The following is a 23,314-nucleotide window of genomic DNA, read 5'->3' on the forward strand; positions in this document are numbered from 1 at the left end:
AACAGCCGTACTGCTCAGTAACAGAGTGTGAAACAGCCACAGTGCCCGGTAACAGAGTGTGAAACAGCCGTACTGCCCGGTAACAGTGTCAAACAGCGTCAAACAGCCGCACCGCCCGGCGTGGGGACAGCGCTGTGACTCCGTGCCCGCTGATGGCATTTGGCTCTCCCACGAGTCTCACCGAGCCTGGCACACAGTGCGGTGGGAGGATGAAGCTCTGCCATCTCAGGATCTCTGACCAGCATCTCTGAAAAACACCAGAGGCAAGCCTTTATGAAAGCACCCACTTTCTACATTTCTCTTCCCATTTTTGGCGGGATTCTCACCAGAGCCCTCAGCAGCAGGCAGGCAGCCCCAGGACTAGGCTGGGATTGCCCTGGTGTGGGTGCCCACAAGCCCCTGTGCTTCCCTGCAGCTCATTTCACCCACCTGTGAAAGGGCTCTGTGGGTCTGCTTGTAAAGCTTAGAGATCTGTAAAGGAAAATTTTCTTTTTCTGTGTAGAATAATATTACAAGCAAATTAACTTTTGAGGTTTTTTTGGGTTTTTTTAAGGCAAAAAGGGACAGTTCTTTCTGGAGGTAAAAAGCAATATTCCCCACACATTTTACACTGCAAATACCAAGAAAATCTTATCAAACATATTCCATTTTATCTTTAGGCTGAAGACAAAGTCATACCTCCTCCCCCAAGCTGGGGAGCTGCAGGATCACCAGATTGACGTCATTCTCCTTGGTGATAAAACATGCTGCATGCTGAACTTGGCATTCAGCATGCTCAGGTTGAGCTAAGAGCTAATGTAATGAACTCTGGGGAAGGATTTACATCAAATACCACTCTGGAATATTAAATACAGACAAGACCAACTTCTCACTTGAATAATTACACACTGGCTGAATTCCTCCTTTAGTTTCAAAGAGGAATCACTTTTCTCACTTCCTTTTGAAAATTGCATGCATTGGTGCAGTGTTTCACTACCTCTGTAATAAAAGGATGAAGTGATTTCTGTTAAGTGTCACGGGCTGAACTAAGATGAGTTTCAGCTCTAGCAATGACTCTTGCCACTCGACGGGGGGAGCAAGCAAACCGAGAAAAGGCAGATTCAAATTTCAACAAGTGTCCCCAGCTGCTTGTGCTCGCTAACATAACCTCAAAGGCAGAGGTGCCTGGGAACACTCCTGACTTCACTTTGCATGCAGGAGTACAGTACCAAAGCTTTGCACACATATTCCCACTGCCCCGGCAGCACTGCAGTGCTCACAAGCTATTTCAGTTATCTGTGTTTGTACTCTCCTTCTGCCTGTGGATACCAGTGTAAGGCTTTCAGCCATGTTAAGATATTTATCCAGGCTCATTTTGAGTCAGAAAGAAAAATATTTTCTTGTGGTAAAAGCTGTAGTAAGCAGCAGGAGTCAGTTTGAAAGACAAGGTTTAGTCTCAGCATTATGACTGTGTGTTTGAGGGAGATATTTAGCCAGTGGAAGTTAAAGGAAAGACTCCCAGCGAATGAAAAATGCAAGCAGAGAAGCTGGAAGAGAGGAGGAAAGTGGAACATGAGAAGACCAAAAGACTGTTTCCTAGCCTAACACTGTTAAACCACAGGCAGGGCTTGAAGATTCAGGACTTCAAAGATATTTAGAAGCCTCAAAGCTACTTTGGTTAGTGGCTCTGGGTTCCCTGGCCTTTCCTAGCTCAGTTGCCTTGATTGCTAAAGAGGCAATTGCCATCGCTTCACAGGGTTTGCAGAGCTGAGTCCACTGAGGTTTGCATGGGAAGTGTTGGAGGAGAGTCCTAAAGATGTTGACCAATGGAAGAAAGGAACACATGAGACACTCTTCCTAAGTAACATTCAAAGCAGGCACTGAGATAAAGCATTCAGTGCTTTGGTGCCCTTTGCTCACAGAGCCAAAGCTTCAGCAAAAACCAGCTGAAACACCTGGACATCCCCTTTGTTCTGAACCAGCAGCACAGGGCTGCACAGGGACATGGCACCGATTTGAAAGCTTGTTTTCTGCATCTAAACATCATGTCAGGACAGACTGCGCTCCATCCTGCTATCATTTAACAGCACCCCTGGGACCCCTGCACCTTGGAGGCATGATGTCACACATGAGCAGAGAGATTATTTGTTTTGAAGCTTCTGAAAGCTCTGAGACCTCATTTCTAAGCACTCCTTGCAGAGTCATGACTCAAACCCTTCTGGTCTCACTGAAGGGCACAACTGACTACTGTTTGCCTGTGCTGTTTCTCAGCACCCAGCCAGTGATTATTAGATATCTATTATCCTTTCTTCACTTTTATGCAGGAATGCCATTGCTCAATTCCTTCATGTTCAAGACACATTTTTTTTAAAAATGTGCATTTTAAAATTTTTTAAAAATGTGCATTTTAAAATTTTAAAATTTTAAAATGCTTTATCAATGATTCCTCTACTGAGACAAGCAGAAACACCCAGACAAAAAGACACTGCAACAAAAAACAAGGCATTAATTCAATTTCAGGAGATTTAAAATTTATATATTAAATTATTTATATAGCCACTGGGTAAATTGCAGTATGAAAACCATCTTCAGACTTGTGATAAGGTAGCTGTGCATACCACCTGGTTCTCCTTTTGTCATAATAAGCAATCATGACTCCAAATTTTGTACAAAGGAAAAAGACATTCATCTAAGACAATTTGCTGAAAAGAAAATATTTTTTTAACCAGATCATGATAATTCAGATTCACTTGGAAGCATCTACAGGGATATCCAGGTTTATAAGCAGGATTACCTGACAGAAAATATGCAGCATAGAAAATAGAGCCATTCATTCTGTCATTTAATGCTGAATTGTTGAACCTTATTAAGTTTTAAAACACAGAGATTTTTACTAAAGCCCTGGAGGTGCATAAAGGACCTCTCCTTCATCATGTCTACATTGGAATTTACTCTTGTATTAGCATTAAAGCAAGAACAAATGAAAAGAGCAGACACTGCATCAAGACTGCCAGCCTAACTGAAACTGGGAACATTTCAATCACACTCAGTTTATTCCTGTGTTCTCCCTTCCATGGTGAAGGACCATCAGCAAAGCCATTTCTGTCCCCAGGAAGTTCCATCACTGAGTGACAGTTCAAAAAGCTGGAACGGGTTCAGAGCACAGGGCATGTGATGCTGCTGTGTAATCTTGGAGAATAAAGAAAGGAATCTGGAATGGCTAAAGCATGTGCAATGGGAGGAAAGACATCTGCATCCCGGAGCAGTGAATATCAGGTTAGAGCTATCACTGCTCCAACAGCAAGGCCTTCATGCTCATGGGCAGCAGCCTGGAATCATCCCCATGGAACAGGCACAGCCTCACAGTGCACAGAAAGCTTCAGAGGTGTGGCTTGGAGAGAGAAGCTCAGTGGGAAGAAAGTCAAGATCAGGCATCATGGTTCCAGATTTTAGTTATAATCTGTCCTTGGCAAATTTAGATGGACAAGAGAGTGAACAAAGCTGCAGTGGCTGAAAATCAGTGTTTTATGTTAAGTGAAATTATTGTACACCAATATGGACATAAATCTGGCTTACAGAGAGGGTTAATTAGCACAGTTCTACAGTCCAAGTAATGGAAATAAAGATGCAGTGTGAATTTCAGGGAATTAATCATATTGATCACATCTTTTCAGTGATGATGCATCAGGCACTTTTACAGCAGATGAAATTAACTGCTTTTTATCATATATTAATATAACCCAGAATATTAACTATGCTTATGAAGAAATATTTTTTCTGGGCAGTTTAATACCTTTATTGAGGATCTGCATGAGGGGATCAAGTGCACCCTCAGTCAGTTTGCAAATGTAGCCAGGTGGGGATCAGTCTCTCCTCCCAAGAAACAAGTGATAGGACAAGAGGAAATGGCCTCAAGTTGCACCAGGGGAAGCTTGGATTGGATATTAGGAATTTTTTTTTTAATTCAAGGGTTGTCAAGCACTGGAAGAGGCTGCCCAGGGCAGTGGTGGAGTCACCATCCCTGAAGGGATTTAAAACAATGTGGCACTTGGGGACATGGTTTAGTGGTGGATTTGGCAGTGCTGAAGGAATGGCTGGACTCCATAATCTTAAAGGTCTTTTCCATTCTAAATGATTCCATGATTTTTACCTGCAAACAAGTCTCTAGGCCCACATACTCATGCCTACACTTCCTCTCCCATCCTTACTGCAGCAGATAAGCAGAGGAGACACTGATAGTGTGATGCAGTTTTCCTCTAGTGGAGACACAGGAGCCTGAAAGGAACAGAAGAGATTAACACCAGGTAGCAAATTACAGCTGGTTACAAGAGATGCAACATAGGGAAATAGAATGTGACATTGCCAGGAAAACTGTCAGCCAACTCTCCCTCTCCTTGCAAGCTCCCTGTGAAAACAAGATACTTGTTTTATTGAGCCTTCAATGAAAATACATTTGCTCCTTCAGCTTTGGTTGTAGAACCTCTGGAAGACTGACCAGAGAAGCTTCTGTCCTACTACTGTCAGTGAGACAGTGGCACAGTCTGGGCACCCCTCACAGGGTCTGAGCCCCCTGGCTTAGGCAACAGGCACACAACAATGAACTACATGGAATTACAAAAGGGAATTCCCTGCCCCAACACCATATAAATGAATTCTGAATAAGTAAAGAGACCATACAAGCAGGGTAAGGGCAAAAACATTTGCTCCTGACACTAACAGGAACAAATGGTGATAGCCCATCAGTCTCACTGGCTTGGGGAGGAAGGAGAAACAGAAGCAGGTAACACCTGGAGAGGTCACCTCTTCCTTCCTTACCTTAAGGCTGCTACTGCAGTCCCTGAACTGCTCCATCATCCACCTCTCCCCAGCTTCTGCTTCTTCAGAAATGGTTCAAAATGTCTCTAAAGTCAATTCCTCTGCAGGAACAACAGTCAGCAGCCCTTTCAGTGCCTTTGGATGCCTTTCTGTCAGCTGGGAAGGATGACAGGATACTCCTTGAGTCCTCCAGTGAAACACAGCGTGGCACTGCATGGAGCTGCAAAGAGACTTCTCCAAGGATACACAAGGGTCTGATGGGATTACCAAGGGCAGGCCACAGACACAGGGGCTTGCCAGCTACACCTTTCATCACCTGTATGCCATTCAACCCCCTCAACTTTTCCCTTCCCCAGACAAAAAGTATCTTAGTTATTTTTAGAAGAATTTCATGTGTTTGTTAGTCTGCAAACTACAAAGTGCATATACACTTCAAATGAAATGGGTAGGACTTGACACTTCTTAAAATATACATTTTATTATTTTCTGGTAGTTGCTATGAAGGTTTCATTCAAATTGTGAAGGTACACAGCCTTTACAAACTTCTTGAGTTGAAGGTTTGTGTTGGTGGCTTTATGTTCTTTTTCTTTTACGGCAGAGGAGAATACATTGGCTATAAAATGTTGAAATTCATCAGATGCTTAGTATCACCTCTTCATATACGCTGTGGAATGCTTTGTAGAAATACTATATAAAATAAGGCAGACTTTAACAGGGAGTTCAGTCATAAAATGTCATGGGAGAAAACAAAGAGTTCCAACACATTATTATTTTTGTAGCCAAGAGAAGATCAGGTGGTCCTCACTGGTTTGTGGGAGAACTACTGCAGTTCTGGTGCTCAGACAGTATACAGTTCTTGTTTATTCTACTATTCTCAAGTGAGACCTTTTTAATAAAACTTATTTTAATTAACATAAATCAGACAATATTTAAACATACACATCTATCCTTACAGTGCAATAAAAATGTATCATTGTATAGTATTTTGTATTTGCATTATGAAAATAAAAGGTCTGTACATCAATTAAATGTATATTAATGAGTATGAATCATGTAAATTTATAATGCATCTAAAGTTGGCTTTGGCTTTTAAGTATTTATAAATTCATAGAAAATATTGAACATCTAACAAAATAAATAAAACATAACATTTTAATCATAGATGCTAACGATCAACCTCAAAAATTCTTGTGTTATTTTTTACATTTGCTACTAAATTTCTTAAGGAGAACTCACTTTCAGTAGTGCTCAGAAGTGAATGATTGCACCTTCTGTGATGTGAAAAAATACAGTACATCTATTTTTCATAGATCAAAAAATTCTTTCATAGACAGTTGCATTTTAAATGTCTGATTGTTCTACATAACTGTCTGAAGTGCTTATAAAAAGCATGTAGCTTTCTCATAAAAGCTGTGAGTCTCTATTAATAGATAAACTTCTAGTGAATGTCCTTTTCATGAGGATTCTCTTCAAGGTCTTCCAGCTTCACGTGCTGGTATGAAGATATCACAGAAGCATGTTCGTAATAAACCCTCTTCAGTACAAGTACTGCAGCAATCCAGTGTAATTCCACTTGGTGGGCTTATTTCATCCGAGTCCACACACGGGACTTTGGGAAGTCAACTGCTGACCTCATGTTCTCTTGCATGTGGAAGTTCCCCAAGTGCATGGGCTAGCTTTACTGTAATACTGAAGAGACCAAAACAAATCTGAATTCACACAGATAAAAGTGAGCTTGAATAAATATCATCAGGCTAGTGAATGACACACCATGGTCTAACTGCTATTCTGGTGGTGGTCGGAGGACTCGCAGGTTCCTTCCATCCAGTCCTTTCCAGTATTTAATGTTATTATTCAGATGCTCCATCAGATTTGGCAGGTCAGCAAATGCTAGGGAAGGAAGGGCAGAAAGTATTGAGCTTGCAGAACTGAAACAGTCACAGATTCTGTCTGCTTAAGTATCATTTGAAATGTCTGGACAACTGTGTTAAGTAGAAAAGCTGAAATCTGTCATCCTGAGTCTTGAAATAGTGTTGGCTGTAAAGTTCTCAGCACTCATGTGGCACTGGGGCCACTAAGAACTGTTCTGTAAATTTACTTAATTTACAAAAACTTACTCACAATACTGGTATTGTGAGTCCCAGCAAAGGAACACAGTTTTCCAGGAGGGGCATAGCTAATTATGGTTGTAATTATCCTGCTCCATCAAACCTCAGTCACATGTCATGATCTGGCATTCAGGGCAGTCACATTTCTGACCACTTTTACCATGGAGGCAGCACTTGGAAGGAAACAGCTGCTCCCCCAAGCAGTTTCCAGACAGCAGAAATTTGCCTTGAAGAATAACCAATATTAACATGGTCAAAATGACTGTGCTCAAAGAGCTATCAAAGAGAATGTGTTCCGTTCTCTGTTTACAGAGAAGTAAGTTTAAGAAGTTAAAGATTGCCTGAATCTAGTATATTATAGGCAAGCCATGAGAATTGCTTGTAGCCATACTTATAAGCAATAATGAAGTTATTAATCTTACTTGAACTGCAGGAATCTTCCCTTTTCTCCCCCTTTATTTAGGAGCCATAAAAAAGAAATTTTGTATCACAGCAGCTTCAAATGTTCACAAACTGTTCATATCAGGAAACAGCAGAGTTTTGCTTACCATCCCAGGCATCAAACATATCAATAATGAAGTAATCAATGAATGATAATTGGGATTTGGGGATGCTGCAAGTATTTCTGTCAAAAACTGGCATCACAACTGGTAAACCTTGCCTCCTTTCTTCATCAGTCTGCAAAAAACATTAGTGATTATTCATCTAAGACACGTTCTGTTAATGGGCTTCTTTTAGCAGCAGATTGTTTGGCACTGACTAGAGCATGCATCTGCTAAATCAAAGGAGGAACATGAATAAATCTGAAGCAGCAGCAACTTAATCTCAAGCAGCTAGTTGTTGTTCAGTTTCAGCAAAACAGCAGACAAATAGTGCCTTCCAGTGTTTCCCAGAAAGGGATATATTTACCTTCTGAATCTGCACACAAGCTGACCCTAAGTAACTTGGCACATTAGCAAGGTATGACTGCTTTGGACCTAAGAGCTGCTTAACCATTGTCAGTCTCTGATGGAAGCAGTGATCTGTCCCCCTCAGACATGGCAAAGCACCTTTTGTATTCCCTTGCCCCTTGCTTGGGGTGCCAAGTTCCAACTGCAGTGTTTGATACATAATCTGTAATGATGACTGCCCTCTCCTTTTCCACATCTTCCTAAAGCCTTTCCTCAGCACAGTGTGCTTAGGGCTTACAGCATTTCTTGGAGTGCGTGCTGCTCCCATCCAGACACTAGAACCTGATGATCCTAGGCAATGATTCCTGATGATCCTATTTCCAGAGGCAAAGCCAACATGTGGGTACAGAACACATCCTTGCTCTGTCTCATGGGAGTGCATTTGCAGACAAGGCACAAAAAGCCAAGTTCCAAACTGAACAACTTGAAAGCTTAGATTTTTCAGAAATTGCACAATAGAAGTTGTCAGCTTTCATCTCTCTGAAGGCATCTAGTTGTGTACCAGCATGAGTAATACCCATCATTTAAAATAAAAAGGTTATTATTTCTCACATGACACAATGCAGCCTGAGACATTCTGTGACACTGGCACCCTTTTAAAGAGATGCTCACCTGCAGCTCCAGCAGCCTGGTTTAGCTGCCTTACCTGTGCAAAGTACTCCTCAGAGATGCGCCCAGCCCACTCTATGCACTGTTCTCTGGGTCTGCATGGGTTGGAAATGTCAGCACACTTTATCAACATGCGTTTGATAAGGATACGGTTTTCAGGAGACCTGAGAACAGTTTTGATTGACTCTCCATCACCATTATTCTGTAACATTTAAGAATAAAAAGCAATCCATTAGCAAGGTCTCCATGCACTAACTCAAAAGCTTTTGTGCTTTGGGAATGCTTTCAGCACATCCTACAGGGATCAGTCCTGCTACTGGCTACCAGATTTGATATCTAACTGAATTTATAGATGGATTATCAAAGTTAGCCACAGCTCTGAGCTAGTACTGAACTCCAATTTCTGGATTCAATCACTGGCTTTGTGACAGATCTCTTTGGCATCTTTGGGCAAGTCATCTAATCCCTCTGTTCCTTATCTGCCTTCTCAAAAGTGTGGAGAGGATCAATTCATCACTACACACACAGTGATGAAGACCATGCCAAAAAATGTAAGTCTGTGCTGAAACCCAAGGATTAATGGATGGACTTGCACATTAAGAGTGGAATAGTTGGTTTGAAAAGAGAGACTGACCCAAGATGCAGAGCCACCCTTGGCACACAAACCCCATCAGTGTACCAATCATTCTGACAGCACTGCTACTATTCAGACAGCCAGATCCCACACTACCTCCCAGGCATGTTCCTCATTCCCCTCCCTTGCTGCTGGACTCTTTAAGGATGGATAGGTACAGGAGTTTACACTGATGTCTACTCAGAATAGAAACTCTTTGAAGCAAGGAACATACAAGACTTTTTTGGCACCTAGCAAGGTCTTGCTCCACAGTCAGAGCAGGGAAGAAGTAACAAACAGTAATGATAATAATAATGTGCTACCAGTTCCTGCAGTGTTTTGTACAAAGAGGGAGATACAAAGCAGCAGAAACATTCTGACCTTTTATTATGTCAGAATAACCATGACATTTTTCAGAAGAAAATTCTTGTGGGGAAGAAAGTTCTTCCTAAAGGAAGAAACTGACAGTAATAAAAAAAAAATTGATAGTACAGAAATGGCTCAGAAATACCAGCTCCACAGGTCTCACCAAAATGAGATGCCTAAAGCAATTCTTTTCTCTCTTTTCTAAGTATGTGGAAGGGGAAACAGAAGAAACAAGGTGAACTTCCAGATGCATGGGAAAATTATATACGAGAAAGCCAACATAAAGTGATGGAAGCTCCAGAAACACAAGCATGGAAATGAGGTATGGAAAATTAAGATTGTTCAGTTACAGATGGTAGAGAATATCCCAGTAAATAAACCACCAGGGATCAAGAAAGGATGTTCACCTCTGAGATCTGCTCAAACCAAAGGCACAGTTGTACTTGCTGGATGCAGATGTCTTGGGAATAAAATGTGTTAACTGTGCTTAGGCCCAGCATCCTGCTCCGAGTGCAGAGGTGTCTCTGCATGTCACATGTTGGCTTCCTGTCATAGCTGAGGTGACATCATGAGGGGAAATGGGAGGATAGAGGATGCTGGAGCTGGAAAGGATTTTTTTCAGTTTATGAAACAAAAGCAGAAAGGAAACAAACAGAGCAGCTTCACAGCATGGCTCTTTGTACAAATTTGTGTAAAAATAAAAAATAAATAATAAAAAAAAAGAAGTGGAACTGTCCCATTTGGAACAGGCAGTTGGCAGCTCAGCCTGCAAACACTGCACTGAGTCACCACCATGACTGGAAAGCAGGCCAGAAAACACACACTGCTGCTGCAGCCAGAGAGACAGCAGCCTTGAAAGAGGGGCTGACAGTGTTGTTCTGCTCAGCACAATAAATAATTTGCTTTACCCACTCACACATTACAGGCCTTTTCATAGGAACTTGCCAAACTGAAGCTCCAAGCTGAAAGAAGGAAAACATTTTTCTTCTTGTTTTCAATAGAAATTATATATTCTTTGTCTTCCCATCCTTGGGTACAATTTGCTGTGAATCACAAATGCCTTGTGGGGCACATAATTTCCCTGCAGTCTCTGGGGCTTAAGGATAAAACTAAACTTTTGTTTCGTTTTTCTATGTCCCTGTTTGTGTTTTTACTCTCTGACTATACAGGTCCAAGCCCTGTTCTTCAGCAGCACCAGCTATTCAGCTCCCTGTAATAGGCAAGAAGAGGAGTTTTGCTTCTCATGGGTGAAGGAACAAGACCTGTTTCTCTCCCACTCTCAGATAATAAAAAGACTGCCTTCCCCCATTACACACAACAGTCATAAATGTGGCTTTCTAAAAAACATGGTAAGAAACTACAGAAAACCATTACAGCTCCTCCATGAGGTTGCCACCGATGCAAGCTTTATCATAACCATTTCTGCAAGTCTTCTCTTGGCAAAAATCATTCCAACAAAATTATACACTGCTCTTACTGGCAACAAAACTGCTGGTTGAAGCTGTTATTGAAACTGGTGTGGTTTTTCAGAAAGAGTTCTTAACAGGCAATTTCTTTGTGTCCATGGGGTTCCAGATGGCTATTGATTATATGATACATAATGTCACCATCATCTATTTTAAAGATTAAAAAAGAAAGCACACAGAAACCCCATGGATGCTGCCAGGCAGCACTGGAGGCTGAGGGCCCTTATTGCCAGAGAATGCAAAACATGCCAGCCCACAGACCTGCCCTTATGCTGCACCCCCAGCATGTCCCCTTGGGAGGGATGTAATTCAGCCTCTGCTTTGAAGCAAACCTCGCCTTCTTTGCAGAAACAGCCAACAGCAATGCCCAGTCTTGCCACTTCTTCCATGGGAGCAACTGGGTTAATCAAAATGACATTTTTCCATGAAAAGATACAGCCCAGGGTCCTGGTTCCAAGTACGACATCACAGCACTGTGATATTAATAGGATCCAAGTGAGTCCCACTCACCCTCAAAGTGAGTGACAACCATGTTAAGCAGAAGGGGATTCAATCCCAGAGGTGAAAGATCAATCTCCAGCCTCTCTTTCTCCACATTTCTGATAAACTTTCTCAGAACACCATGTGGGAATTTCCCACTGCCAAGGGTTCCCAGTCCCTGCCTAGGCATTTTAAGGAGGACTTGCAATGTTGCTTACCCCATTTTCTTCTAGTGCTGCCAAGGGTTTATTAATGCTGTTGACAAACTTGTTGACATGCTCAAAGTGCTTTGTCATTTCTGTTGCTAAGACCATGTCAATAATGACTTGGCGAAGGGTTCGATACTCATTCCTGTTTAAAGAAGGAAACAATTAAGAATGCTGGCTGGGTCACAAAGGGCTGGTTGCTAAAACAAGTCTAACAAAATTGCAACAGACCATTCCTGTTTGAGAGAGGTGCTAGGGGAACAAAGAACAGCAATAAAGGCTGGGGCGGCTGTGTCTCTGTTAGATGTAGGTGTGTAGGGACATATGTGCTCCAAGCATGACTGGATCTCTAGGAGAAACAGTACCTGGGCAGAAGCAGAGGCACCAGCTGCTTAGGAGGCAGCTAGGACATGCCACACCTGCATGTTCCCAAGGCTTTTAGCACAGACACCCAGCTGTGGCTCACTCCCCAGGCAAGTTGTCAGCAATATTTTTCTGTTGTATCTTGAGAGAACCAAGGCAATGATCACATCCTTGCCCTGAATGCTTCTCTGAGGCTGCAAGGGCAACAGCTCCTTCATTATCCTTCACGCTGCTCTGTGGCTCTCTCTCTCCTTGTTCTCTACCCACCCAGCCATAGCTTGTTCTCTACATTCAGTGACACAAAACAACTCTTCTAGACTTGCTCACATTAAGATTTACACTAAATTCCTTAGATAGGGTCTGCCTTTTGATGGAGAAACTGACTGTGGGGATTTACTCAGAGGTTTTTGCAGGAGAGACAGAAGCATTCTACTCTTTTAGAAGCAAATTTCTCAAGGGCCATGGACAGTTCTCCACCAGGCAGTGCCCTCCTCTAGGATGCTTGTTTGCCTTATGGTACATAGAAGGAAGTGAGAGATGCAGGTGGACAGACAAGGACCCTGGGGGTCAGAATTACCTCTCCATGTTTTTGAAGATGTTGCATTTTCCATCCCGGGTGGTGAGCTGGAAAGCCAGGGCAGCGTGGTGGCTCTCCAGCACGGCCGTGTCGTTGTAGAGAATGGCGAGCTCGCTGCCAGCGTTGCACAGGAAGGAGTTTGTCCTTCCTGGGTGATCCACATCGTGCACTGTGGCAGCAATGAGCGCGGCAACCTCGTCAATCGGATCCAGGGTTTGCTGAAAATAGAAGAGTGCTTAGTTTTCCTGGCAGACTCATTAGGAACCCTATTATGTCCATAAGATTAAGCCAAGTCACTGAGGAATAAAAGCCAAAACTCTGGAGATCAGCAAGGGTCAGATGTTCTACACAGAGCAATGGAAAATTCATTATAAGCTTCACTGAACATTGCGTGACGTTTTTGGCCATTTTGTACCCCTTAAATTTTGCCTTAACCACACCTTTGCCACAGCACATCAAATTAAACAAATGTAAAGTAATAAATTAGTTTGTGTTTTCTAGCAACACTGAAACCACCTGCACTTGGAGTTAAGGTATTTGGCTTGGAAAAAAGACCAATACTGCTAAAAATTATTCTATTAACACCCCTTAATTTCCTTTGGCAATTTAATGTGTCCTAATCATGTTCCACTGACGTGCTGGCTAGGTTTACAGTTTGAAAGGAATGTTATCCATACATCCAGTTCTTTAATAACACTGCCCTGGGTTACAGCTAATGCATATTCTATGGAGAATATTCAATGTTTTGTATCCATGGATAAATTACATGACACATGTTCTGTACTTTCTGTGTCACATTCTGATTCTGGTAGCATGCTGCACTCCAAGCTTTATGTCTCCTTGCAATGGGCATTGCTTTATGCCTATTTTTATCTACCCTGTCATGAAGTACAAACCTATTTGACTCTTAAGATTTTACACTTAAGTGCTAATACTTTATTAATAGCATAAAGGAGAACAAGAACTAAGCATCTCAGAAATATTTTGTATACATTTGGAAACCAGCCTTTGTGCTGTGTTTATACTGGCATTTGTGAAGGATCAGATACAAAACAATTACATTAAAAATTTTAATAAAATGAAAGAGACACAAGAGCAGAAATATTCCCATTTGAATCTGGGAGCAGAGCAGATAATTTTCATTCCAATTTGCTTTTATTTGAGGTCCAAATTCTCTGTGGGCCCACTACTACCATTCAGAATAGTTACACTTGGTAGGTGAAAAGACAAACCCTACCCTTCTTCACACCTCCTGAAATTATGCAATGACCTGACTTGGCAGGAGCAGGGATATTATTCATTGAGGACTAAGAGAATCTCATGGAGAACAAGAGTAGGCAAATAATTATTTCTGCTCTAGTTCATAGTTAGCATTGTCTGAAATACTCTCTGCTGTGTGTTAACTTCTTCCTTCTTTCTTTCAGCTGCTGCTCATGGGATTCTATTTTTGTGGTATAAAGTTCAGAGAGGGGGATTTGAGAGAGGGACTTCCTCAGAGGGACACACTGAGCAGCATTCATCTGGCTGAGAAAGACCTGTGCAGATGGGAAATGGCCAGAAACACGAGAATACCTGGCCTGGAGGAGTCTACCTGACTTATTTCACAGGGATTTACAGCACTTTTACACCCAACATCAAGGCAAGGATTCTAACTTTGTTATCTTAACTCCCATGAAAGCGTTTTTTCTCAGAAAACGGTTTTGAGAATATGGTTGCAATTTCGAAGCCAGAAAATCTTCCTAGGCAAGTTGAATTGAGTTCAAGTTACCAAAAAAAATATTCTCAGCATGAATTTCAGTGGCAGAATTGGGCTTTGTGTGTTTAGACTAAGTTGAACTCTGTGCAACACTAAAGCAGCTGGGCTATAACTTTGAAAAGATGAAGAGAGAATTCTGAACTTTGATTCTGCTCCTTCTGTTGCTGCAACATTTTTTTCTCTTCCTATGCCTACAGAGGAATGGAAATAACATTCTGGAAAAAGAGGAGGCAGTCATGCTTCTGTGGCATTGAAATGGATCCAGATCTTTTCTGTTTTTCATAGATATTCTTGGGAAGACCAGCTAAACCTCTGGCAAATCAGGGGCTGAAAAAATCCAGTGACGTTCTAGCCCCACTAGGCATACAGTATTTGTAAATCAGCCTCTGGAGAGCACACTAATGAGCTGCAGCTCCAAGTTAACAGAATTACTACAGTTTAATGAGCTGTCAGAAGCTTGTTTACAGTCACAAATTTCTCAGCCAGGTGCCCATCACTGGTGCTATCCTTAGGCAGACCAGTTCAGAACTTGTACCCAGAACTGTGACTCAGACATGTCCCACCACTCTACTGCACACACACCAAGCACTGCTTTATTCCCCTGCTCCAGTCTGGGTGTGTGAGAGCAAAAGTCTCTGTGATTTATTCTGGTTTTCATGGTTCTAATACCCCAGTGGGTGTTATGGTAGTGACAAGTAATTTTTTTCAATACTTTCCTGCAGTGCAGTCTCTATGAGCCTCAAGGCATCTTCTCCAGTGGGTGACACAGCCTACTTATGACCTATATTGTCCTGGGAATCTTTTGCAAAATGACCATCACAAGACATAAGAGATGGTAATTTACTACATTAAATCTGTATCTGGCATGTGCCAGCACAAAAATAATTATGTTATTACCTCACCTATCTGAGAAGGTTTAATTACATGAAGAAGTTTTACTTGAAAATAAGGTTTTCTTATTCTCCTATCAAGAACTGTTCAATTCTGTAATATTAGTAGCCATCCTTCTACATATACTGTCAGAGAGATCCTAGAATTCACACAAAGCTCAGGTTTTTTGACCTCAGAGTTACCAAACTGGTTGGCACTGGGCAGACATTTGGCTTTTGAATCTGTTTCTGAGAGATCTTTGATTGCATCTGTATTCCCCATCTACATTGTTTCACATAGATGTGGACTCACCTTTACTCTCTCTTTAGACAAGAAGTAAGCAGTAGCATGTAGTACATCTGCTGAATGAGTGGAATTGTGGTAGGAGTTGGAGGAATGGTAGTTAGCCTCAATAACTTGTAACCATGACCTCAGAGTGGATTCTGAACAGTTTAGGAATTCACAGATTCCAAAGCGAGCAAATATTTTGAGACCCAGATAAACCAAAGGCCTGTGGAAAAAAATAAACAGAAAGTTTTAAAATGAATGCAGCTGAAAGAATATTATATAGCATCAACAGCGTGAATCCACACAGCATTTTTAGCTAATGATATATGTAATGATGTGTAAGGACTTGTTAGAGAATTACTGTGTCATATACTGGAATTGTAACATACATAAAGTCCAATTCCCTTTAATCCCTCCAGTGTCAGACAAAGGTGTCTCCAGGTTTCTCTGTCAGGGAACTGTAATGCACTAAAATTCAATTAATTATCCTGGCTTTATTACCATATGTCTGCTTGGACTTAAGGCAATACTAGTAATATATTCGTACTTGTGAGTCATTGAAAATCACTTTACTTATCTTAACAAATGAACTGCTGTCATTTAAACACAGTAGGAAGCAATCATAATTACACTGCCTTTAATAAGAGTACAGGCAACAAAGTACCTCCTTTGTCCCTCTGTGGTCTCTCTACATCAGTGAGAACAGAGAAACCTACCTGGTGATCTCATGCATGCTGGCTGGGATAATTAATTAAGTTACTGCAATGTACCCATTAAATGCTGTAAATCACACCGACTGTACTTTTACATCTTTCTTTTTAATTACTTATCTCTATTACTTCATTAGAGATCAAAATGCATCAAAGAAATAAAACCTAAAGCAAGTGGATGTAAACCCCTTCATTTAAAATAAAATAATTTTAAAGAAGAATAAAACCCTAGGTGGTTTTGCACCTCTTTGGCTCATAAAGCCACAGCCTAATAATGAACTGCATATTCGTTAACTAAGTGCCTGACATCTTTCTTAGACTTTGGTTTTGAATAACTTTCAAAGCTCTCACAGATCTGGGATTTTGACAAAAGTTTAAGACAGTCAATTAATTGCATGATCTGGCCTGCAAATTGGTGTCTCACAAAAGCTTTTACCTAAGACAAAGCATGATATGTGAAACTAGACCCAAAAGGGGAACTTTTTATAAGCATGAGAAAATAAAACCAAGGCTTTAAACAGAAAGAACAATTTACAGTCTTAGGGGGAGCCTTTGCTACTAATGAAGTACAGTCTATCAAAACTGCTGATCTGCTTTTGAAAACTTCTGTGATGGAAATTGGTATACCCTGCTTTTTATCAGTAAATGTTTTCAGTTAAGCTTATACATAAAATGTAACCTGCCAAGATTTTAGAATAAAGACCTTCCTCTAATCCCAGAGAAAGGTAATGGGAGTTCTGCTGAAAAGCTATTCAGGAATAAAACCTTTCCAATCAAATGGAAAGAAAATAAAACTTCATCTGTATTAACTGATCAAATCAAGACCAGCATGTGGATTCTGTGTGTAGTTTGCCGTAATAGGAATCTGAATCCCCACAAGAAAATAATTTGATTTGTATAACTTTTCTATTCCTGAATAAAGGAAGACTTTAAAAATTATGCTATATTGTCATTATACCATACCAAAGATATATAATCTTCACTTTTATCCACTGGGGAATTTGAAGGAAATAGTGCATGATGAAACAGAAGCTATTTAAGATGCATACATAGCCAGAAATGAGAAAATTTCAAACATCTGACATTGAAAATAAAATTAATTCAGTTGTAAAAGCACAGGTAGAGAACTTAAGGATCTGATTAGAAGACGACATTTAAGTCAATTTTCAGCAACTGCAGTTTATGAGCTCTTGCATTTACTGACCTTTTATGGGTGGCAGCCTCAAGTTCAAAGATATCAAAATCCCACTGTTCCTCATTTTCCATTGCCTCTGTTATCCGTGGGGGTATGTCATTGAGGGAGATTGGAGAGCTCAGACTGCCAGCAACCTGATGAGTTTCTTTTGAGGAATACAGTTATTACTATATGTATTTATTATCAGTATATTAAGTAGTATATTTAATAGTGAGATACAATTTTACTGAATGACCATGGTTTCTCTTCTGTAGAAGAGAGCTCAGTAATGCTGCAGAAAAATGCTTACAGATAAAAAACCCCATACAAAAAAAAAACCAACTCATTAAAAAGGACATCTAATCACATTTCCCCTGTTTCTTAAATTTCTGAACATGTTTTAGTATCTCAAATTAAATTAGCTGCCAAATTAAAACTTACGTTTTGCTGACAATATGTATTCGTTCCCTGATAATCTTCGTAAACCATCCTGTTAAATGAAAGTTGCAAGGTAAATGGAGGGTATTGAACAATAGGTCTAGGAGATGATGACACCAAGCAGTAGCACAACTTCAGGGAAGCCTGACTGCAGCCTGTCAGAATCATCAGAGCTGCCTCTCCCTTATTTGTGCTGCTCAGATTCACCCGCTTTACACAGAGCTCGTAACAGAGGAGGAACTGCAGGCTGGAGAATACAATATGGACTCAGGCAGGTAAAAACTCAGGTTCCTCAGGTGCAGATAGAGGTCTGGAATTGCAGCCTCACATCTGTCTCTGCCTGGCCAATGTGCACACCAGCTGTGGGTCTGTGCCCCAGAGCAGACACGGCGTGTCCACACGCTGCCAGCCAGGAGCAAAGGTGGGAGGGAGTGCATGGAGACATTGCCCTGCTCCCCTGCCCTGGGGCTGGCACATCCAGTCACCTCAGCAGCATCAGAATCTCAGGAGAATCTCAGGAACAAATTACTCTGAGGCTTCCTTTCACACAGAATGTGAACTTGTTTGTTCTTCAGTTCCGTGCCTCCTAGGCTTAATTCTGGCATGGTGCCTAGACGTGAACACTGAGATGATGGATTAAAACTAACAGACTTATGTATTTAATATTTACTTTTCGTTTTATAATTCTAAATGCTATGGCCCAAATCCTGCTTGCTCTTTTGAGGTTACAGCTGTTGGCTCATGTTTAGCCCATGATGTAAAAAAATAGTGTTTAAAAAAATATTTCTGAATGCATCTTATTAAAAATGTTATTCACACCAATTACAGCTGAAGTAAATGTGGATCCTGTATCTGACATGCAATATCCACTCTTAAAAGAGCTGTTATATCTAATTCTTATTTTCACATTTGTAAGTAAGTGAGTCTGGAGTTTTGTGATTTAAAAGGAAAGGGAACAGTGGCTGTTCAATAGAACTGCTATGACACAAATATTTAGGTCACCAGATGCTGCCTATCATTTAGAATCAAAGATTACTTTTTAAGAGTTGAAATAGCAGGTGTAATTGTATCTGGTAAATCTATCTTTAAACTCCAAATGCCCTTCCTGCTTGAGAGTTCAAATCCAATAACATATTACTTGTTTCCTTCTCAGATGTAACTTCTGAACGCAAATGGAACAATATAATTTGTTTTCAGCAAGCTCTTTGATGGAAAAAGGTTTCTCTCCAATAACTTTAAAACTCATACCATGCCATATGCTCTGAAATTAATTTTCTCAGCTTTTCTTATTGCTCCATAAAAAAGCCTTGGGCTTATTTTTAGTAAAGATTTTATATTTTGCAATATTGTTATCTTCATGTTCATGGACCAAATACAACAATCCACAAAAAGAAGAAACCAGTCGGGATTATGGACTCTTATTTATTCAGCAGGAGAAAAGATTCACTTCAAGAGAAAAGATTCACTTCAAGACTAATGATTATATATATCAATGTTCTTCCTATATTTTTGTAGTTAAGGTAACAATAAATTTTGTCTACTCAGTTAGTAAATACAACCCAGTATGAACCATTCAGGTCTTCTCCTGGAATTCTTGGAGTCTCCAACATGCTTCTCCTGATTAGGTATTTGCTGTGGTATTTTTAAAAGCAAAAATACACATAAACTATTTGAAGATAGATACTGGAAAGATGTCCTGATAGTTCCAACATGAAATTATAATAGCCAGAGACATCTCTGAAAAGCTCACATTTTGTGAGCCTTTTTTCATCCAACACACTGTAAATTTTTGTCCTGACATAGCCTTTCACATGCAACCTACAGACTGATGAGAGCACATATCCTTAGGGCACAGGTAACATTCATCTAAACTCATCTGTCACCACCAGAGGGGTCAGACTCCAGGCTCTGAAGGTTTGGGTTCAGTTCTTGCTTCACTATGTGCCCTTTGTTCAACTTTGGATACTATGCTACAGGTACAAATATAATCCAAGAAACAGCAACAAAAATATGTATTTTGCATTCTTTTGAAAACAGTCTTTGGTAGATTGAAAAGCCCCCCAAAACCACGTCATTCTAATCCTCATTAATAAATTTTTAAAAATATCTGGTCCTCTTTCTTTCTTCCTCTCCCATCTATACCTTACTCAAATGAATCACATTGAAAAAAAATTTGGTTTTACTTTCTAGTTTTAGCTAAACTAATGTTTTAAAGGGGCTGGTCAATTTTCTTCCTATTTTCAGAGCGACATTATTCAAGTAGGGGGAGAAAGTCCACAAAAAGATATGTGGAGTTTTTCCTGAAAATTTGGCGTTGTAGAGGCAGAGCACATGGCAGATGATAAAGATCAAGTAACTGGGAAAATCAGGCAGTGAACATTAATCAAGAGCTGTTTGTGGCAGTAAATACTTACTGTCATTAACCCTCCAACAAGGTCACTTGTGTGTGGATCCTCATCTTTTGTCCCCAGTTGTGGAGAGTACAATTCAGTGGTTCTTAAAATCTCCAAAGCCCGGTCTAAAGCTTCTGCAACTGGCAAGGGACTGCTCTCTTGTGCAGCATTGATGATGTTTATTACCTAATGTAGCATCAGAAATATTGTGAACTTTGATATTTTAAAAACAGAGACACTCATTAATTACTATGAAAACCTCAGGAAAATAACAAGACATAAAATCTTAATCTGCATGGGGAAAACCAAAATGAAAGGGATGTTACTGAAACGCTGATGTTTGCTACTGACTCTGAAAATAAGATATTGGCCTTAAGGACAGCGATCTTATTAATGATTTTCCCCTCCAAGGCACTCAAAATGTCTCTGAATGGATTTAATGCAACTTTCTCCCTTTGTTAAAGAGCTGGTTTTTGACAAATCTTTGAATGGTTTCAGAAAGCAGTTGACAATAAGTTTAACGTAAGAAGGAGGAACTCCAGTCCCTCCTTCTTAAACAGGATCGTGTGAAGGCTGACTCCATGGATGACACTCCACCAAGCAGGTGCGGGGATTTTTGTTCAGAGTGTCTGCCTTTTGGGAGCCACAGCAGTGGGAGGGTGGTGCAGCAGAGCAGAGCTGGGACATTACCTTGGTGATGGGTGCCTCGATAGTCATGGAATGGACCCTGGCCATGGAGGAGCGGCGCCGCTGGGAGCTGCCTGTGGCAAAACAGAGCAGAATTTGTACCCTGGCTGCACAGACAAGGCTCATGGCAGGATCAGTCAGGAACTCCTGAGGCCCTTCCTGCACTGCTTACCCTGCTGAGCCTTTCAGAGGCAATCTACTGCAGAATGCACGACTGCAAAGAGACGCTGGCTGAACCACTGATGTCCCTGAGTAGAGGTAAGTGGCCTGGCAAAATCGTGGCTTTGCTTTATTATTTTAAATATTCAGTTATAAACTCAGTTAAAGGACTAGACAGATGTGGGTGTACAAACTGGCAGGCACAGGTAGGTAACTACTGAATTCAGATTATTACAGGATGTATCTACTCTTGCTGCCTGATGCAATAGGACAAGTCATAATGAGTCAGCTTCCAAGCTGAGGGAAATCACTGAAGCTTTTTTGAAGTGGGTACCTATGCCAAATAAAAGCAGCAGAGGTTTTGGCCTATTACATTGGAAATGTAAAAACAAATGTTTTATACTGGTTAGCAATTTTGGTTCTGCACAGAAAAGGCCAAGATGAGATTTTTCTGGATATTGTGCTACCTATGAAATGCAGACATCTCTATTACTTATTGTGCTGAGCAGTTCTTAAGAAGAAGAGTCAATGCTATTTTTGCTGTACTGGAACATGACTATTCTCACTGGCACAGACATGCTTCACTAGTGTTTGCTGCCTAGACTGTGATGAGAGATGATTTAACAAAAGCATCTAAGTGTCAGCAACAGTTTTGAGTATGTGACTCATCTATCAAGTTTGGGGTGATCTAAAAGAGCAAAAATACAACACAGTGATAGAAAAAAAAATTAAGAAAATAAATCTTCATGTCTCTATCAAGGGAAGAGGTAAGAAAGGCAATAATTTGTGTATTGGGTTTGCATGACAACTCCAACTCAGCCAGACCCAACAGATGAGCTGTTTCACATACCATCACTCCCACGAGATGTTGTGGATCTGACATCCAGGGATCCTTTCCTCATGTCTTTGTGTCTGCAAGTCTGAGTGTCTGTGAAGAAAATGATATTGCATAATGACACAAAGTTTTGCCTAAGATGTATGTTAAAGCAACTGGAGCTCAGAAAAGCCTGGCAGCAGCTGACACTGACCTCAATGCTTCAGCAGATGAGAGCTGATCAAAGTGCCTTTTAAAGCTCTTGCCCTCTCACACTGTCCTGAGCCCAGCCAAGCTCTCAGGCAGAACATGCCTAAATGTCTGTGCAGAAGCAAAGTGTGGAGAGAAGAGCTCCCCTCTCACCACTGTGACACAACTGCAGTTGTGAACACAACTCGTGCAGCACAACTGAGCTCACACAAGGAACCACTGCCACCAGGTGGGCCCAGCAGAGCACAGGCCAGCAAGGGGGCAGTGAATCCCAGCTTCCTTAGGGACTCCAAGGTTCAGCCTGTGCTAAGACTACAGTTAACAGCAGGGATGCCAAGGATGTCCTAACTGAAGTGCTGAAATGTGGGATGAGGGTGAATGACAGTGCTGGTCATCCTCATTCCCACCCACATGCAGCTCAAGCCAATGCAGACACAGGTTCCATGTGCTACAGAGCAGCCACAGCAACAGGATGACATGACAGCATCCTTCTCATTTCTAATTCCATCACAGGGATCCACCACCCACAGCTGAATTATGGCACTGAATCCAGCAACACCAGGACACCAACTTGGGGCCCTGTGACAGCATTTTCAGAGGTGGGCTGCTTTGTGTCACCTCTAAAGTGAGGAACATAGAGCGGGTCTTGTATTTACTTTCCTGCCTTTTGAGTCGGATTCCCAGCTTATCACTAGGTAAGCAGGACTGTTCTGTGAAACTGTTTTTTCAGTCAAATCACTAAAATGGCCTTTATTCTCCCCCCAGGTATGTTATCCAGTTCTTGGGACACAAGAGACATGTCTTACCTGTCTGAGATTCAGCCTGAATACATTCACATGTCTTCTCCACCTACAATTCAGTATGAGAAATCCAGTTAGTCAGAACTCTGCCATTATTTTGTTATACTTAGGGCTCAAACTAAAGTGAGCATAGCACTGTTTTCACTTACCTTATTGTTGTCATTGCACAGTCTACTAATTGACACATAGTGTCTAATCTTTCTGCAGGCAAAAAACAGTGAGTTAATTCCCATCCAAACCTCAGCTCTAATTCATTGCTGACACCTGGCTGCTCCAAAGGCTCAATTTGGGGACCAGGTGGAAGCTGGATAAAAGTCTGGACATGCTTGAATCTTGCCCATGATCAAAGCCCACAGTGACCTCATCCCATCACAATCCTTGGCAAGAGCCACGGAAGGAGCACAGGAGAGTGAGCATGGCAGGACACAGTACAGGGGCTCAGTGACACAGGATGTAGGTCCTGGTGACACCAACACCAAGCAC

General features: G+C 41.2%; 1 protein-coding gene across 1 annotated transcript in view; it reads right to left on the reverse strand.

The window, feature by feature from the left end:
- Window positions 1-186: 186 nt before the first annotated feature.
- The window catches only part of PDE8A (phosphodiesterase 8A), a 117,764-nt gene continuing 94,636 nt past the window's right edge, over window positions 187-23,314 (reverse strand). The window contains exons 10-24 of the mRNA XM_054272466.1: window positions 22,981-23,032; window positions 22,838-22,880; window positions 21,858-21,935; window positions 20,852-20,922; window positions 20,183-20,347; window positions 17,772-17,820; window positions 17,361-17,496; window positions 15,471-15,669; window positions 12,533-12,750; window positions 11,605-11,737; window positions 8,499-8,663; window positions 7,451-7,580; window positions 4,795-6,684; window positions 4,130-4,254; window positions 187-247 (exon numbers count right to left, since the gene is read on the reverse strand). Coding sequence (XP_054128441.1) covers window positions 6,578-6,684; window positions 7,451-7,580; window positions 8,499-8,663; window positions 11,605-11,737; window positions 12,533-12,750; window positions 15,471-15,669; window positions 17,361-17,496; window positions 17,772-17,820; window positions 20,183-20,347; window positions 20,852-20,922; window positions 21,858-21,935; window positions 22,838-22,880; window positions 22,981-23,032 — 1,546 coding nt within the window. The 3' untranslated portion in view covers window positions 187-247; window positions 4,130-4,254; window positions 4,795-6,577. The remainder of the gene's footprint in view (window positions 248-4,129; window positions 4,255-4,794; window positions 6,685-7,450; window positions 7,581-8,498; window positions 8,664-11,604; window positions 11,738-12,532; window positions 12,751-15,470; window positions 15,670-17,360; window positions 17,497-17,771; window positions 17,821-20,182; window positions 20,348-20,851; window positions 20,923-21,857; window positions 21,936-22,837; window positions 22,881-22,980; window positions 23,033-23,314) is intronic.

Source organism: Melozone crissalis, unplaced genomic scaffold, assembly GCF_028551555.1.
Source record: "Melozone crissalis strain CALT ecotype California unplaced genomic scaffold, PUWL_Pcris_2 ptg000014l_1, whole genome shotgun sequence".
NCBI classification, from domain to species: Eukaryota; Metazoa; Chordata; class Aves; order Passeriformes; family Passerellidae; genus Melozone; species Melozone crissalis.